At 41.0% G+C, this 19,475-nt stretch overlaps 2 protein-coding genes across 4 annotated transcripts; both read left to right on the forward strand.

Annotated features, from left to right (window-relative positions):
* Positions 1-2,965: 2,965 nt before the first annotated feature.
* Positions 2,966-15,720, forward strand: LOC124411475 (nucleolar protein dao-5). Of its 2 annotated transcripts, none has more exons than XM_046890586.1 (9): positions 2,966-3,215; positions 4,534-4,942; positions 6,385-7,593; positions 7,881-8,322; positions 12,453-12,728; positions 13,714-13,930; positions 14,349-14,475; positions 14,572-14,766; positions 15,048-15,720. In XM_046890586.1, exons 2-9 carry the CDS (start codon positions 4,588-4,590, stop codon positions 15,176-15,178), a joined length of 2,952 nt encoding a protein of 983 aa, XP_046746542.1. In that variant the 5' UTR covers positions 2,966-3,215; positions 4,534-4,587; the 3' UTR covers positions 15,179-15,720. The 2 variants fall into 2 exon arrangements, with proteins under 2 accessions (XP_046746542.1, XP_046746543.1); XM_046890587.1 differs by having other exon boundaries at positions 4,560-4,942.
* Positions 15,721-17,075: 1,355 nt separating this feature from the next.
* LOC124411418 lies at positions 17,076-18,319 on the forward strand. Of its 2 annotated transcripts, XM_046890510.1 has the most exons (3): positions 17,076-17,211; positions 17,392-17,825; positions 17,922-18,319. In XM_046890510.1, the coding sequence occupies exons 2-3, from the start codon at positions 17,505-17,507 to the stop codon at positions 18,306-18,308; spliced, it is 708 nt and encodes a 235-aa protein (XP_046746466.1). In that variant the 5' UTR covers positions 17,076-17,211; positions 17,392-17,504; the 3' UTR covers positions 18,309-18,319. The 2 variants fall into 2 exon arrangements, with proteins under 2 accessions (XP_046746466.1, XP_046746467.1); XM_046890511.1 differs by lacking the exon at positions 17,076-17,211 and having other exon boundaries at positions 17,329-17,825.
* The last annotated feature ends 1,156 nt before the right edge of the window (positions 18,320-19,475 follow it).

Consider the following 19,475-nt stretch of genomic DNA (forward strand, 5'->3'; position numbering starts at 1 on the left):
TGCGGCTATAATGTATTCCAGCGATAGAGAATTACAAGAGCAAGGGGAGTTTCGTAAGGTCTAGAAAATAGAAATCGCTGCAGGTACATCCAATTAGACGATAATTAATGCAGTGATTGCATCTGAAATTTTTCATTGAATCCTTTTTCCTTTCTTCTCCGCGTTAAATCTAATCGCAATGAATAAACGAACAATTTCTGCTCTTATATGTACGGCAACGTGACGTCGAAGATTCCAGTAGTTGTAAAAAAAAAGACAAGGTGTACAGGAATGCGCCCAAAACCAGAGAGACTCGAGTCTATAGGAATGACTGAGTGCTGAACAGCTGCACCGATTTTCTTAAAATTAGCTTTAAACTTGACTTTAACACAGAAATATAAGCGCCACTAGGCGCACTGACAAAGGGCCGACGATACTACGTGCGGTAAAACGGGGCGGAAATTCTTTAGCCTTTCTTATTTTACTTATACTCCAAACGCATTGAAGAGAATCGATGCTTAATAACAATGGATGGCATACACATACAGAGTGGATTCCTAACGACTGCATGGTCAGTCGTCTGATAAAATTTAACGCGCATGCGCTAAAATCTGAGAGCCAATTTTTGCCAGGGTGACAAACTGTCTCTAACCTAAGAAATTTTGCACAATTGTGAATTCAGCACAATCTCCAGCGACAAGTGTCTAAATTTTTTAGGTTACAGACAGTTGATCTCTCTGGCTAAAATTTAACGCGTATGCGCTAGAATTTGAGAGTAAAATTTTAGCCAGGGTGACCAACTGTACCTAACCTAAAAAAAATTGTACAGTTGTGAATTCCGTGTGAAATTTTTTTAGGTTAGAGACAATTGACGCCCTGGAAAACAGCTGCTCTCGAATCGTAGCGCATGCGCATTTAATTTTACCAGACAACGGAACGTGTCGAGGTTAGGAATTCACTGTGTATGTTATACGTGTGTAGCATAGTTATTTGACGAGGGATTTCTGGTTTTTGCACGATTCAAAAAACTTTCAATGAATTACGAGTTTGGAGAAACTCACTAATTGCCAAATGTTGATCTCGGCGATAAGAGCATGTATACCATAATGCCAATCCCGTGTTTGCCCGTGTATTTACGGCATTATGACAAGCATCACGCACGTATGTACGTGTGTAATTATTCTCTGCTTTTCACCTCTGATTCAACACGCGCAAAGCTGCATGACCACAGCGTGACTTACAATTAGCATCCTCACAAAAATCCGACGAAAACTAATCAGACGAGCAACCTCTCTAATTAATTTGATGTCCGGAATTCAAGCCGTTATCTTAGCGCGAAAAATCCCGCCGAAAACCGATCTCAGGTGTGAGTAAGCGTCTGCAAAATTTCTTCTCAATCAAAATATTGGTCCAATAAAAATACGAAGTCTAATTTTCTCTGTCGAGTTTCAATTATTTTGTCGCTTGAATCTGATTTTTAACAACCTTCTTCTGCTTCAAAATCTGTAGCTGATGTCTGTGAAAATTGAGAGAAAATTTTTTTTCGACAAATATTCTGCGATGACTAATGGTACCGGTATTACAGAATTAACTGAAAAAACGTTTCGCGGATAAGCATTCGGCATATTCGGCGTGTGAATAACGGACCCAGACGACTATTCAATTATTCAATTCTCCAATTTCAATAAAATTATCATCGCTGTAAGGTCGAATGGAAAATAAGCAGAACCCTGTACTTTTTGCCAATAAATCACGCGAGTATCGCGAATTTGTATAATGCGAATTTGCAAGAAATTGATATCCATATAGACGCGTGTATGCAATACTTAAGAACCAAAGTGTGGATGTGAATTATACGCAGAACTCTACGGCGATGATGATAATTACTGAAGACAATAATAACAACGATAATGACAATAATAACAACGATAATGACAATGATGAATGGCCAAATAAACATTGCAATGAATTATTAATAAAAAATCATTCACAGAACTGTATAAATGTATTCGGAGTATAACAGGCATTGGTCCGAACCGTTGTGTGTACCTTAAGTTTTCGTGTCTAAGTTGTTTGTAGCGTTTGATACTTAATTGCGAGTAAAAAAGTCACGCGAGCTGCACGATTTACTTGCAAATCTATTCTGGCTACTTGTAATACGTATAATATAAAACGTCGTTGCAACAACGGTGTAAAATTTTACAAAATTATATATTTGAGCATGTACATATTAGGCTGGCTTTTATTTTCGACTTTTTCGAATTTCGACTGGACTGCCCCTCAGATTGCTTCTAAACAAATAAATAAAAATCTTCTTCAAAGAAGGGCTGTGAAGTTTGCCATTTAAAATATACACGTCCTTACTACACATTCAGTACATATTTCCTCAATAGTTTGCAAAAAAATCTGTCAATATGAGACATCAGTTAGCATTTATTCTAATATTCAGTAAAAATATTGGCGGGCGTCAAGTCGTTCAAATTTTATTAGCTGACAGTTATCCCCCTCATTGAGCAGCCGATGCAGTACCAGTCACGATTGTCAAGAAATGTCCCTAGGAGCCCACAGCAAACTGTCGACTCCTAGGGACATTTTCTGACGGTCGCGATTGGTACTGCGCCGACTGCTCAATCAGGCGGTAACCGTCGGCCAATAAAATTCAAACGACTTGACGCATGCGCGTAAGGTTCGCACTTTCCTTATGGATACACGATATACCTGTTCTTTCGAGGAAATTTTTATTTATTTATTGGAAACTAACTCAGAGCGAGGATTTCCCGGTCAAATTTCGAAAAAGTTCTGAATAAAGACCACCCTCATACATATAGCCTGATAGTTTGACAATAGTTGAAACTTGAATTAATTTTTTTGAAATTGGAAATGAAAAATCAATTAAAGAATATACCTAGACGTGTAAAGAAAAAATGAAAAAAAAAAAAATAATAACAAAATACGTAAAATAAATATGGTAGAAAAAAATTGAACCGTTAAACTTTCTCTCCACGCACGCGTGCAGGAAGAAGCCTGGCCGAAGGGATAATGAGCTGGTCTTGGTCAGCGGAGTTATTAAGGCCTATGGAGGCTGATCCGGACGCACTCGACCGTTCATCGTCGCGGCGGTCACCCCGGCTATGAGAGCGTGAATGTCATGCCTTGCGGATCTGGTCTTGTCAGCGTGACTTTGCCTGCAGAAGGATCAGCTCGACTCCTTCCGCGGAAGAGCTACACAGCCTTCGGTAAGTCTGCACGATCCTCGATCCATGTATGCTGATAGAGAAATTTTCATACGTTTTAAAAATTTTACATTCCGGTGGCTTGCATCGAAAAATTATTTACTCAGTTGTTATTTTCTTTTTCTCTTCATTTCGAACAAAGTTATAGCAGATTATCGGCAGGTTGTATAAGGCAGTAAAGTATGTGATTTCTTTATTGTGTAAATTGGAAAGAGTGAAATTCAGTTCATATTGCACTTTTGCAATTGTAATTATCGTTCGTATAAACGGAAATGGAGAAATTTGAATCAATTATTTTGAAATGCTGTATTTTTAAACGCATATTAATACATTGCTGGCTCTTTCCATAGAATTTTTCCATTGTAAATATCGTATACTTGAAAATACAAGAAATTGGAAAGCATATTTTTATTGATAATTAGACGATCATTCCTAAACAACTATAAATACTTTTTCGTCAGTTTTTGTATTGGTTTTTTCACATAATAGTAATCCCAATAAAATTGGAAGAGTAGAAAAAATGATGTTTTTGAATTACATACCAAGTCAATTTTTCTTACAAATGGATACAATCTTTTCATTAATGAATAAAGTCTATTATATAATGTACCGGATTTCTTTTCCTCAATTTTGGATACCTACAATATATGCTTCATTATTTTGTCACTTCATTAAGGTGGGAGGTTGGTGCAATTCAAAGTTGTCTTATCTTTAAATGAATGTTTCTGTCTGATGAATTTGATCCATCCGTCAGAACCCTGAACTAGACTTTGACTAAAATTTGAACTCAGTAAGTCGATTTGACAGATTTGAAAGTAACGAATATTTTTCCAATATTTCTTTAAAACGTTCGCATTATATTTTCTCCGTCACATTCGACGTAAGTTTCACCAAAATCTTGTCTCGATAATACAGGGTACTTCCAACTAAACGCCGCAGTACGTTGGGTTGCCGACTACTAGGGGGCACAAATATCGGTAATACAAACCTACCGAGTTATCGGTAAATAGCACGATTCAAATCCTCGCTAGTGAGCAACCCATGCTGCAAAATTGTGTGGATTTTGCGAAGCAATTGTTTGGTGGTCGTTTATAACCTATCTATGCTGAAGCGATCCGTGATCGCGATCCGGAGTCACGTTAAAGTGATTATATGACTTAACTTGACTTGTCGAAACGTCTGTTTTACCGATATTTGTTCCCCTTAGTGGTGGACAACCGAACACACTGCGGTGTTTAACTTGTAAACATTCTGTATAACCCTTTGAAAAATTTTCCCGACCAATTTTCTCTCGTCAGCAATGTATTTCCTCCTGCAGTAGGTGAGACGTTTTTTCCTGGAGACAAGAGGCGAGAGGTGATAACAGCAGACAGCGATGAGGCGGACGGAAGGTGATGCCATGCGGACCGCGCCACCCTTCCGGGTCCTTGGGGACGGGGGCGAAGTCTTCAGGGTTGCCTCACCGCCTCCGGCACTGGCTCCGGAACCCTACAAGGTCGCGGCATCCTCGATGTCGACGAACAGGGCGCGCAGAAGGTCCAGCTTCGTCATAATCGCGGAGGCGAGACCTGCGACTCCGACCTCCAGGAGCCCTTCGCCCGGCCTCGCATCCGGCAGAGCCTCGCCCTTCAGGGGGCGCGGATTTAAGGGCCCGTTACCCCACGCGCAGTCAAGACCGCAGACCCCGGAGGCCAAGGACACGCGGCGTCCTAGTCGGCCAGATCGGCGAAGTGCGTGCAATTCAATCTATTACACCCTCAACAGATTTAAAAATGCAAATTTGGGTCTTAAATACGGTCTAGACCTTGTGGAATAGGCTTGTGAATTTTTTTCTTTTTTTCATTAGGGTTTTTGAACGCGCCAAAACCGTCCATTGAATCGTTCAATGTCTCTAGATATTTTTTTAGTAACTCAGCAGGGCTGCCACTCTATCAAATCTGAAACTCCTGAAAATTCTGTAATTATCAGGGAATTTTGTCGCATTTTTTTGGAAACCTGAAATTTTAAACTCCGGACCTTCTAGAATAGGCATCTGATTGTTTATATACATATTTTTTTTTTTTTTTGTTTTCTCTTTTGCTTATTCACGAAGTTTTTTGAACTTGCGGAAACCGTCTTGTAATAATTCGTCAAATTTTTCTCGATACATTTTAGTAACTCAGCAGGGGTTCCACTGTACCTAAAAAACCTAGAATGGTCAGGGAATTTTCGTCATTCAGTTTTGGATGAGAAAATTTGAATACAAATAGTTAGACACAAAAACTTTGGAGTGTATAATTTGGAACTTTCGATTCAATTTTTTCGGACATTATTTTACTTTTGAAAGACACAAGACGTATCTGAATGATAGTGGCGATGAAACATTTTAAGCCTAATATTATTTTGAAAAGATGTCAGAATTGACTAGACTAATTTTTCATTGTATCCACGACCTATCCAACGAAGTGGAGTAAAAATCATTCATTTTAAGCTCAAGCTTTTGGCCAAACTGCGTAAAAAATAGATATTCCCTATAATTCCGAGACTGACCCGAAGTGGTTTTTGTAAACTCCTTGAATTTCTTGCGTTATTGCGTTAGGTCGTGAGTCGGAAAAGTTTCAGTGAAGGTTCTAAGATTATGGCTGAATAACTGCAAACCACGAAAACCACGAGTAGTAAAATTAGATATCGCATTAATTTGCGTTCCCTGCTTGCATGCCTCGCTGCTGCACGATACTCTGCTCGTTTTTTCTTCTGTCGAATTCCCGAGGTAGGTATATTAATACTCCGAAACGACTCGTCTAGGGATTGATTCGGAAACAACTCTTCACTGACCAAAAATAATTTCAATGCCAAATTCTCAGAATTTCTTTCGATAAGTTATAAAAAGGACAATATATTGAGGATAATCGCTTTTGTTAATACTAAAATAACGAAAACTAGAAAATTACCAGTTTCAAATATCTTTTGGGATTTCAAAGTCTCGGTAAAAATAGCATTGCAAATTCTTCGATTTCATGGGCGGTTATTATTTTGAAAAAATTCATTTGGCTCGCTGATAATCTTGATTTTTTCATTGCGGAAAATTTCCACACAGTTCCAAGTTTCGATTTGAGCATTAAATTAAATCGTAACCGCGTGAAACTCTCGTTGAATTTACGAACTCAAATAATTTCCGTCTGCATATTTCTAGTGTCGGCGTCGCAGCAAAATAGCCCAAAACGCAGCCTGATCCCGCAGCCTGCGCGACGTCGTTCCGTGTCATTGACGAAGACGGAGAACGTTCGAGGGTCTCCGAAGTATGGACGCCGAGCTGGTACGTCGACGACGGCAAAAAACTACTTGGAGGTGACGCCGACGACGGCGGGTCGTCGAGGATCACTGAGAGTGCCGGGTCTCTCTCCGATCCAGGGAACGCCGACGAAGCCGCCGGAGAGAAGGAGCCAGCAGAACATCGGCGGGAAGAAATCGTCACCGGTGAAATCGCGGCGGAATTCGGTGGCGCCACCGGCGAAGAGTGGCGTCAAAGTGACGCCGACGACGCGATCGAAGCCGCCGAGCAAACCGACGAAGAGTAAACCGCAACCGGATACTTCACCGTCGAAGATTCCCTTAAAAAAGAACTCAATCTTGGTAGCTAAGAGCCCACAAAAGGCGCCTCAAATGTCCCAAAGCTCGCGGCGAGGCTCGCTGGCCAAACTTGGAGTCCCGAAGCCCGTCGAAAAAGGGGATAAAACGTCGCGGGAAAAACCGGTGGAGCCAAAACCAGAGGTAGAAAAGCCCGCGAAAATGAATGAAAAGAAGGCGACTTCAGCGGCTGAAAACGCTGCCGGAAATACCGGCGAGAATGTGGTGGATTCTGTGAAACAGTCTGATTCCAAGGACGAAGAGCCGAGCCTTATTGAACTGCTTAAACAGTCCTCAGGGGCCAGTGGAACCTCCAGCGTCGTAAATACGACAACCGTCACCGCAGTTCAACCTCTCCAGATCGACGCAGCGGCGCTGCTAGACGGTGAGGCCGTCAAAGCTTTGGAAAAGGAGCCTGAAGTGAAGCGCCGCAACCCAGACAGTGGAAGAAAAGCTCCAGCCGCTAGGCCCACCGCCATAAGCGTTCCGCCCTCCACTGTGCTCCCGAAAATCAATGGGGCCCAAAAAACACCCACTGGAATGACGAAGCCTGATGCTGGGACTGATTCTCCGCCTCGTGAGGGAAAAAATGAGACCCCGAAGAACCTGCATCAGATTATCGACAAGCCCAATGGTCACAGTGTCGATGGAAATAAGACGCATAATGGAGGCGGTAAAAATGCCAATGTAGAACACAGGGAGGTGATCTTGACACCGGATATGAACCGTGGACGACACCCTATGGGCAGTGCTCAGAACCGCGTCAACGCTGATGGTAAGGTTCAGTTTGTTTTTGGCATTGGAAGAGACTTGGTTTTGTCGAACTCATGTATGGTCTTTTAGCTACTTCTTTGGCTTAATCAAACATGTGATCAGTTGTCTAGCATATAATGTACCCTTTTTCGCTGGCTTTCTACTCTGTTCCCGCATTTACGACAAAATCATCCCTTCACTTTCCCAACCTCTTTACTAGAATTCCGTATATCTTCAACGGAGGACATCCTTAGCTGACTACATCACTTTGCATTGCAACTTCTAATGATTGTTAAACATTGCCAACAGTGAAAGGGACCAAGGAGAATGTTGACTCTACTGTGGACTCGTCTGCAGGAGAAGATCTCCACGCCGGGTCTAAGACCGGTAGTGTCAAGGGCTCGGACGGAAGTGTTATAAGTTCGGCGCGGACAGTTAAGAGTGACGGTATAAGAGGAGCGATGGATGTGTCAGGAAGTGTGGGAAGTAACGGTTCAAGTGTGGTTGTTAATAATCAGGGTAGTGCGATTAGACGATCGGAGGACATTCACGGAATGATGGGCAGTGCGGTGTCGCTCAAGTCGACCGCGGGTTTGTCGACCGGTTCAACGGACACTGGCGTAAGCGTGAATACGATACGCGGGGTGTCTTCCGCGAGGGAAAAACGTGGCATGCACATGGTGAAGCAGCCCCAGGGTATAGAGACTCTGAGCGGAAACGTGGTTCACCTGGAGCAGAACGGAGAACCCATGTAAGTTCGTTGTTACACCGTAAATTTATGCGCTGAACCTAAGGGCCTCGCCGGACCGGAAGTCAGGGTTCCTTAACCCCGGGACAGTGTCTACCCACTAGGTACACACACTCGGCTGGGGAAAGCATTTCGCCTTCGAGGACGAGTGGGCAAGCTGCTTATCGATCCCTGACCAGATTTGCATCGACGCGAGGGAGAGACAGAGAGAGGGTGTGGGGGATCAGGATGGGGTCGAGTCGGGGTGTCAAAGGGTTAATAAATTTGATCGCGAGATCGGTTGGCCTCGGGATTATTCTTTCTTCCTGTGATACATTAGCCGAGCGAAGGTCGTTAGTTTTGGAACAAATCGTCGCAGTCTTTAGCACACCCGGTGGCGAGTGCTAATTAGAAGGATCGCTGTTACAGGAAACTGGAACAGAGTCGCGAATCTGCGGGACATAAATTATGAACAAGAAAGAGGCGGGGCAAATTTTTAGTGGAAGTATAAAGCGTTTTTTTTTCAAATACCGACAGGCTGTAAACTCGACTGTAATTTTTTCAGGGCAAGGCTTCAGGAATTTTCACCAGCAGTATTGCACACACACACACGAACACACATATCATATACTAACACAATGTAGAGTGGAAATATCGTTATGCATAAGGAGCTGAAGTAATAAGTAGCGCGAATTAGCGCCTACCGTATCGCACGATCTACCGTAGGGATCCCGATTGCTAATCTTCGAGAGACTTGCCTGCCTTCAGAAAATGTATACCCTATACCTCGCACTACTAGCTACCCGCCCTTCTGCATATACATACTTGACTATGTACTCGGGGTCGCAAAAATACTGTATGCCATGATTCCTCTTATCCGTTCACCAAATCCAGTTACTCATTTTTTGTTAACTTTCGACTAAACAGTTCGAATATGTGATGTAGATTTGAATTTTTTACCCGATGTATAAAACAAAAACTTGGTATATACAACTCCAAAAAAAGTAAGTGCTTAACCGGGAATTAAGCACAGTTGAAGAAGAAAAATACGTAGCAGACAGCTGCGGACAATGAGGGATCATGGCGTCCACAGATCTTCGCGTTTCGTCCACCTCGCGACTTTGAACCACGCTTTCTCATCACCAGAGTAAAAGGTATTCAAAACTGAGTTCTAGATAACTTTTTTCGTGTTGATAGAATTAAAAGACGCTCATAATGTCCCGTTGAAAAACTTTGCCCATGCATTATGTGCAAATGAAAACTTCTGGCCTCTTTCATCTCGATACCACATCTACCCGTGTGTCGAAATCTACGCCACTTGAGCCTGGAATCGGTAATGCTGCTAAAAATCGGCAATATCTTCGAAAACCTTCCGATTGTAAGTGGTTGAACTATTCTCTGTGCTTTGGGTCTTGTAATACGAAAGTCTCAGTCAGATCCGTGCCTTCTGTTTGAACGACACCCTGTACACATCGGGTGTCACGCAGTCCCGCGAACTTGGTTGTGCCCGGCGATCACCTAGAGCCTTGCCACGTGAGTTGATTGTGTGTAAAAGTGTGTTATAGGCACCGAAGTGGATGGCGACGAGGCACATAGCCGAAAATCGACGCAATACCTAAGAGAGTGACCCAAGCAAAGTCGCGTGCGGCCAAGGTCGAATATCGCGCTGTATTTTACTGTGTCTTTGAAGGTGTGCCTGGCTTTCCTTCGGCCCGCCACCTTCCTCCTCTGCAGCTTATGGTTGGCCTCCTGCAGCCTATCGCCATCCCAGATGCCGCCCTGCGACGTCTGCGGTCCCGTTTTACGTCGGTATCAACATACATCATGTCCTCTCGACACAAACCGGCCGCGACTGCGGAGGGTGGGCTTATTAACAATTCACTATAAATTTCACGCGTTGCTGATGTCGGTTAGCTATACGGATCCAACATGCATCCGTTACACTCTGCAATTACCGTTAAAGACGTTGTAAAAGCTCAAGGCAATCGCGTTTAACCGACCTCTTCAATATCCCTGCACATCCAGACCGTGAACTGATAAATTGAGGGAAATTCTTGTGCCATGATTCTTACTCGTTATAGACCATTCGAAACAGTCTTAAGACCATGTCACCCAATTTCCGAAAAGGTATTTTCCGAATGTCGGAAAATGATTGAAGAAAACTATTGCAGGGCCGCGAAAGAAAGTATCATGTGTGCGAACTTGGCTGTTGAATATCGCGAATCGATTGCAGTATCAAGTTTAAACTTAAGGTGACTTTATTGGTATTGAAAAGACTATGTCGAGGGGAGGTGACCGCCACTCGTTGTCACGGGAGCAATAATTATCAAGCAGAATAATCAATCCCCGCGTATTGCATACTGTGCAAGCATTTCAACCACAGTCATTCAGTTCATTGAAATTGCGAGGCGAAACAGAGGAGGATAAAAGGTGAAGGATGAAAGAAGCGAGGGTCGTACGGTCGTTCCGTTATCCCAAGGGTTTAATTTTTGGCTTACCTACTCATTCGCTGATTCTGGTGTGGTCAGCGTAGAGCGCAGCGAGTAGTATCGATTGCAAGATGTATGCAAGCAAGAAACCAAGCAAGGAAGGAGTAAGGCATGAGCGAGAAATCTTTGCGTGACTTAAACTCAGGAGGGAAAATGAGCCGGCAGGTTGCGCGACCACCGACTGACCAACCACTGACCACCGCGACCTGCAATCCCTGACTCGCAATCAATCCAGACTCGCTTATCGTCGCACTCGGACGAAGCCGAGAGAGTCGAAATACGCGTTCAGATACTAATTTTTCTGCATTCGTACTGTACTTTAACATAATTTTTCGCGGCACGGCATGACGTAGCCATCATCCAAAGAGCAAAAACGCTTGTGAAGACGGCGAAGGCGCGAAGTAGAGAAAAAGGGTGGAAATATTAGAAGGATCATCGTCCTTTCGCCGTGCTTCATTATTATTTCGATACTAAACCTGTTCGTCATGACTGTATGAATTACTTTTTTAAAGTGTGTCAAAAATCGTCCGACGATTTTAGCGGTCTGCGTGTGAGAAGAGGTAAATTATTGACAATTTTTTATCTTCGTTTCATTAATTTCAATTTCACGCTTTTACTAATATCGTGCACAATTATATTGTCCGTAATAAAAAGTCAAATTACTCGCCGTTTCACCGATATGACGATTCAAAAACAAACAAAAAAATAAATAGATAAAATAAAAACAAAAATCTCTTCGACGCTTTTGTTCATTACAGTATTATAGATATTTGAAGACTTATAAATCAGCTTTTACGTTGGTAATTACATAATTTTATTCAAGATTTAAATGCATTAAGACTTGCCCGCTGATTACGGCGATCGAGGGATGATAACTACAGGTTGCAATGCGCACGACGTAGCGCAGTGTAGCGTATATGCAACGCAAGACTGCGTCAAATGAATTTTTAAATCCGCATTCTTTCTTTGAAAATAAGCTGTTACGCGTCGTGCGGGAAAATTATCCATACCCAACCATTTTACGCTTTCGATTAGGAAAATATACCTGCGTGCTTATTTATTTCACGCGACGCGGGCAAAACTGGTGTAAGTACGTAATAATTGGCGAAAGTGCAAAGTGTGCATAAGACGCGGACAATATGTGATGTTATATTATTTCATTCCCTCCATATTACACGCTTTCCCGAAATTATCTTTAATCAGTTTTCGCTCGTTAGTCTACCGTCGTGATTTACACTGGGGGTGAAAAATATTGATCCATCCGTTGGACGACGCTGCGTTACAAGCATTATAATCCGTGATATGTATACAGATATTTAGAAACGCGTATATAGTATACATAACTGTTTTAATAATCTCTATAGTGCTAATCGTTATTATAATGATGACGAGGAAAATAGAATCAATAAGAAATTAGTTTGATGGTTGAAAGAAAGTAACGTTGCTTTAATTTACACACAATTTTCGACAAATGCAAATCCTTTCAAAGAGACAGTGATCCGTTTTTCACGGTCACGCTGAGCAACCCAATCGATAAAAAAGGGTTGCAGGTGAAATGAGGACCGTGAACGGAAGTTCGGGCTGTCATGTATACATCTATAACGGCGAGCATAACTCGAGGAGCTTAATAACGCTAACAGGTTCATAGACACGCCTTGCTTTCAGGCTGCCAGGTGCCAGGACCTCAGATCCGAAGAGAAAGGACCAGGATCAAGACCTGCACGGTGCCCCCGACGAACCTGTGAGCCGTTTTAAAAGGATCTTTGACCGCTGCTGCGGGTGCTGTAAGTGCAAGTGCAACTGTTCCGGTCTTCGAAGAAGCATGAGGTGTCTCGCCTGCCGAAGAGGCTTCAAGCCTCAGGTGAACCAACCCTCGATGTTCCAGGGGACCAATTCCAGTCCACCGACGGGCTGTTTGTCCAAAATGAAAGCTTCGAGCAGGTAAAAATGCGATTGTCTTCTTTCGGTTTTATTTTAACTCTTAGCTGCACACCTGCTGTCTATAATAATGGCGTCACATCAGGGTCGCTGGAGACCCCACATGAAAAATCGTTGCGTAGAACGGAGATGTCGATTGAAATGACTCGAAAAATTCTGGGATACTCTTGAAGTAATATATTTTAAAGTGAATTATTCATCTTCAGCAAAATGACATTTTGAATATGACAATAAAATTCACAAAACAACGAAATTGTGGACAATCGATCACTCTACTCAAAAATTATAACTCAATAAATTCTTCTAAATTCTTCTTCATTAAAATCTTTTCAATATTTTAAACTGAAAATTGACTGAGTAACTCTCAAGATACAGATATTTAAGGAAAAAAATATTAAGATATTATGCGATGAAAAAAGGTATTTATTTGAGTCTGTGAAGGTGAATTTTTGCACAAAGAATGAATTAACGATTTGTACAATACTTCATTATTTATCTTGTATCGAATCAAATTATTTTGGATGTTTTTCATCTGGAATTTATAGTGAACATGCCGTGGGATCATTTTAACCCCGGTGTGCAGAGTAAGGATGAATGGGAATTGTATGTAATTTTGAGCAGTCAGTATAGAATTTTTATTTGAAACAAGCTGCAAAAGATCATTTAAGAGGGTTGCTTACCCTTTCGTGTCCAATATTTTGTTTACCTTTGAATAGCTGATCATACAAAAAGCTAAAAGATACTCGTTTCATCTCTATTTTAAGCTTCGAGGTTTGAAAAATTATTCACAGTTACTTAACTGTACTCACCTTACTGAAAACAACATCTACCAACACTTTCGACACTGTAACTTTGGAACCGTTGCTGTTTCGAAATTTGAGGTGGATCCATCAATTAGTGTTGGTGCATAGCGAAAAATGTTGAAATTTTGCGCTAGCATAACTCATTTTTACTGCTGAATACCTGAAAAAAATATACTCATTCGCAGGTGTTGCCGTCTGCCCGAATGGAAGGGATGTTCTCGAGGAAGCCGCGTCGCTCCGGCAGAGGATGCAGGCTGTTGTCCGCCCGAAAGAAGGTGCGGAGCAGTATTCAGAAGACTCTGCAACCGCTGTTCCTGCAAGCGCCAAGACGCCACCCAACAGACGAGGAGTCTTCAGGCCAAGCAGAGCCTTACCAGTGTCACCGCTCCGGTTCTTCCGGAGGTAAACTTGGCGAATATATTCGTCACGGAATTCGGTTGGGTTTATTAATCTGTGATTCCGATCTGCGTTCTGGTCACGCGTTTCGGTTAGCTTGACCGGTCGCAACCCCGATTTTGACCTTTTCACAAGCGTCACCGAGACCTTTGATAAGAAATCTCCGAGTGTGCATTTGAGTTGAGATCTCGTGAGAGTTAAAATTTTCGATAGTTTTCTTATCCACTTCTTTGTAAAAGATAAGCTTCTGACTCCTATTAAAAGACTTTTGCCATGATTGTATCGGGGATTTGATCAAGGAATTGAAAACGAAACGCGATAATTGTAAGTCAAAGTAACCCGTTTCCATCATCGTACCATGAAAGAAACCTGTTAAGAAACCAATTAAGAATTGCGGGAAAAATTAATCGACGGATTTTTTCAGGAACCGAAGAGTAAGATACCGGAAGTGCTGGTCGAGCACAACGCGATAATGCGAGGAGCGATTCCCTGTCTTCCAATCCCATTGGCCTGGTTTTGCCTCGTGTGCAATGTTCTGATACCAGGAACAGGTACGAATTACTGAGATCTCATGTTCCCGAATTTAAAATCCACAACCACATACGTGTATGCGGAAATTTGCAGATGAACCTTTTTGCTTATTTCAGGCACCTTTTGGAGTGGATTATTCAATCTGTGCGTGGGACAGCCGAGGTTCTCCACTGTGGCCAGTCCGAGAGCAAGATTCGGTGCATTTTTGGTGAATACAGTAGTCGGCGTGGGCCAATTGTTTACTGTGTTATTCTGCCTCGTTGGATGGGGATGGAGCATCTGGTGGGGAGTCATGATGGTGCGATTGGCCAGTAAGTATCAAGATTTGATCGATCACGGCGGGAACAATCAAGCAAATGGAATATAAATAATGATGAAGAATTCTTATATCAAAAGGAAACGCGTGTCAAAGTGCGAAAAAATCATTCAAAGTCAAACGATATTTAAACTTTTGAGAAAAGCAGATCAGAGTTCTCGTTCGAAATGCAATCAATGGAGAAAGCGAACGTTACCAATAAATTTTCAGAGCTTCTTTACACGTGTTTTGGGTGAAATTGATGCACATATTAATTGCCATTCGAATTTTCATTAGGAAAGTACAAGCGGTTCCGAGATTCGGAAGCTGCTAACAACGACGTCGAAGCTCAGGGAGGTACCGACGTGTCGACGCTTCCCCCGGGAGTTCCAAGTCAGGCATTACGGGGTATCGAGAGGGCACGTTGAGTCGATATTTTGGTAGTAAAATTTTTTACCGCCTGTAACAATTACTTCGTACTTTGTATCATAATAAACATAAAGAAACATACGTCAAACGGGCACATACACTGTATGCAATATTGTACTATGAAATTTGTTACTATATCTAAGACTTGTAACAATGTAAATTACAAAAGGAAGGATTATCTCAAAATAATTATACGGTGGAAGCTACCCGACCTGACCATGTACAAAGTATTTCCATTTTTTTTTCCTTCGATTTTTCATTATTTTATACAATATGTCAAGTTGTATACTGACCCTGTATTTGTACATATATCTGTGCAGTCAGTGATACTTCACATGCATAACCCACACTCTAAATTAGCATGTCATGTTATACGTACAGAAACACTTTTTTTACACGTTTATTATACATAGTTATAATGATAACAATAACAATAAGAATGAAAGAATGTCTGTAATCGAAAAGCAAACATATCCCATTGTTATACAGAAGTAATTACAATTAACGACACATCGATTAGACTTTACTTATGTACGATATAAAAAATGTAAGCATACACAAAAACATACATATGAATTTGTAATGTAATTCAGCAACGGCGATCAATCTGGGTATACGCACGATAATAAATATCCTTTTCTTTAATTTTGTCGATAATTTTCGCGACGTTTGGCCCGGGAAAATCCGCGTTTTGCGCGGATTCGAACGCCCGAAGATTTCCGAATGCAGCCGAAGGCGGCCGATAGCGAGGACGGCCATCTTGGACCACGAGACGAGCCATGACCAATCAGAAGCGACGATCGGGAGAATACGGCGTCCCCCAAGCAATCATACCGTGCGCGGTACGCGGAGAGTCGTCTTGTTCAGTTCAGTTCAGTTGCCATATTCGAAGAGTGCGGATCGTTGTTTAATGAAAAATTCATTAAACCTCAAGAATCATCTTTTTATGAATAACAATTTCACACTCAACAGTGTTTTTTGAACGTTAAAAACACATCATTGATATCAACTTGTACTAGTTTTGCGCTGTGATACTAATTCTTTTTTGCTCAAAATAGTAAAGCTGACATTTTGTTTACCGTAGTATACAAATTTCTGAAAAGAAACGAGATTTCTTATGGTATGGTAATGAAAATCAATACAGGTAAAGGAATAATTTCATCGCTGTTGTCTTTCAATGTATGATTATCAATTTCGCTTTCCTAACAATATATTCACGATACCTTAATCGATCAAAAAAATTCCTCGACTAATTTTCAAATTAAAAACTAGTTCAAATGTGAAAAATTGCGAGATCCTACTTTTCGTTTAATCCCCAGATATTCTCTATCCTTGCACAGTATCAAAACTAAAATTCGTCCTGAAAAAGTTTTTTGCTCAAGAATCGTTGATTATCGTGCTCCGGCTTTTCGAAGTCGTTTTCAAAAACTACAAATATTTTGACATTAGAGATGCATCTCCGTCATTTTTGAGACTTTTTTCGTTTCGATGTCCTTCAAATGTTTTTGTCTTTCAAGTTTAACCGCGCTCTATGAGCGAGGACTTGATACCTTGCGACTCTGCTACGAGAACAAACACACACTCTGTAGTTGTATGTATGTAATATTTCCCCTGAACAACAAAATACGTTCTGCGCTTTTAGGCAATCATTGACAAAGGCTGCAACCGGTAGTTCATCAACAAAACAACGGCAATTTTCCATCGAGATCGAGATCGCGAGTGATTTTCAAGTGTGAAGTGTTACGCTCGGAGCGCTGCAAGCGGCTGCAGTTAATAGTTCGTTTTACGGTTGCTACCATTCGAGCAAAGCTCGGCCATCTTTCTCAGCTGTAACCAACGGCGAATAAGTGGAGGGGGTTAAACATAAGACCGTGAGTGGGTTAAACGCAGATGATACGTATACTTACTACCAAATTAAACTCCAAACGCAAGTCAGCTGTTAGGTTCGACGTAAATTGAACATTTAGTTAACCGAGATTTTTAGAAATTAAGCAGCTTTGAAAGCAGCGTTATTCTGTAAAAAGTACCGAAGGTAAGAGCAGACGATGTTATCTCTAAATCTGAAAATTAGGATCCTATTATTTTCACCTTTTTACAATATTCAACAATACTTGAGAGTTCTTGTTCAACCTGCTGGTAATGACAGATAACAATAACAACGTACCATTGGCGGTTCTTTGAGCCGATAATAACATCAACATATCACTTTCAGCACTGAACGAGCTCTCGGTAATAAATTCAGATCGAACCAACGTAACAAAAAAATAGTGACATCAAAATACTCTTACACATTAGATCGACCTGTCGACAATTACGTGCGCGAATATGCCGAGAGAGCTTCAAAGAGTCAGTTGCGGACCTAAGGGGAGACTTAAACTCGAAAGAAAAAAGTCTGCCTCTGTGGTCGAAAGTGCCGACTCACGTCCGTCCTGTTCCGATATGGAGCCTAAGAGAGACGACTACGTCATTCATGACGAAGACAACACCCTGTTCGAGAGGATCTACTCGGACCTGATACTTCCAAAAATGCCAAACTGCTCGTGGGCCATTCACCGCAGCCTACTGCCCAATAAAACTATCGTTGCCAGCGAGCTCACTGTCTGGACTGAGCGTAACGTTGAAGTTGCACCGCTGTACATCAAACAGGTAACTTGGGTCAACTCGAGGATAAACAAGCGGCGTGCGTCAAGCCTGAAGAAATTTGCGTATTGTTGGTATTCAAATTGAACTATTCTGTTACAGATTGTATTTGACCAGAAACTGAACTTTGAAGTGTTTTTTGTGAACACTAAAATGGTCTTGAAGGATAAACCGAGTGCTCCTCAAACTGTGGAAGAGTTTGAGCAAATTCTGGCTTATATTGACAATATTAAATTGTGTCCAGGGGGACCTGCGGTCACAGAATTCAGCAACGTTAGTATAGAATGCGCTTATAAAGACCCGACGAAAAAGTGGCGGCACAATTTGTGTTCCCTTGAATCTGTCGGCGAATTGGTCTGCAAGTCTTGCTTTTCGCTGCAGGAAATACTTCAGAGGCATGTACAGCGAAACAAAGTTAACGGTAGATCTTTACCATATTCCAGAACAGAGAAGAGAAAAGTTCCTTACAGGAGAGCCAAGCGTATTTGAAAAATAAACTTGAGAAATTTGTCATTCAACGCATTGGCGGTATCGTTTTGTTGAATAGTGTGTTAACTTGTGTTACGGGAGTGCTACGATGACTTACTTATTTATAAATTGTATCTCCAAACGATACGTTGAGACCTTTTGCAATCTGAATCTATACAAATTACATGCCAGAAACTTGTCGCAGAGCCAAGAGAGGAACAAACTTGTTGCAAAAATTGTTTTTAAACTTTAAGTTTAAATTTACAACATTCTGTTCACTTTTAAATCGATTCCAAAAGTGTAAATGATCGTTCAGTTTTCGTAGTTTTTAACATTTGTCATTTTATTGTTTTGACGTCATTGTTTTCTTGTTACGTTCTTATTTTCCTCGAGTCTAAAAAATGCTGGGCATAAAAGTTAGATTTGAGAGGAAAAGAAATAAAGTAAAACGTAATTTACTTATAAACCTTGGTTTTGAACAATGCTGTCGTATCAAGTGGTCAAAATACTCCTCTAATCAATAATTTTACGCAGACTCTTTATAGTTATGTAAAAGAAAGTGTTTTTTTTTTTCAATCTTGTTGATGGTGATGTATTTTTGACAAACAAACTGTTTAAAGAATGTTTTTAAATTGTTATGTACATACATCGTGTAAGTACTACCTCAGTGTAATCATCGATAATTTTATACTTCTTAATAAGTTCAATGTGTGCGTATGTGCTTTGATTGCTCCCTTTGATTAACGATGAGTTTATTTTGTTCTTTTCAACTATTGACATCACAATAACCACACATATAAATGTATATTACCAGATATAATAACGAATTATGATGCCACTATAAACTGAACAGTGAAATATTTTACTGTTAAAAATGATTTAATTCTTCACTAATTGTCCTCGTCAAAATATTATCCCATATTCGTCCTGGCCAGGATTGAAAGGAAAAATCAGACCTACATCAAAATTATTGTTACGTTTTGAAGTAACTAAACTGAAGATACTTCCTGTGATGAGTTAAGTAAAAGGATAAACTGTTGGAAACATCAAGGATGTTATATATTCTATTATAATTTATTTTATATATAAACATTTGATACAATTTTTAATTTTATTCGTACAATTCAGTGTTTCAGCATTTATAGATAGTTAATTAGATTCGTATATAATTATAGATTTTTTAAATTT

Source organism: Diprion similis, chromosome 10, assembly GCF_021155765.1.
Source record: "Diprion similis isolate iyDipSimi1 chromosome 10, iyDipSimi1.1, whole genome shotgun sequence".
Classification (NCBI taxonomy): domain Eukaryota; kingdom Metazoa; phylum Arthropoda; class Insecta; order Hymenoptera; family Diprionidae; genus Diprion; species Diprion similis.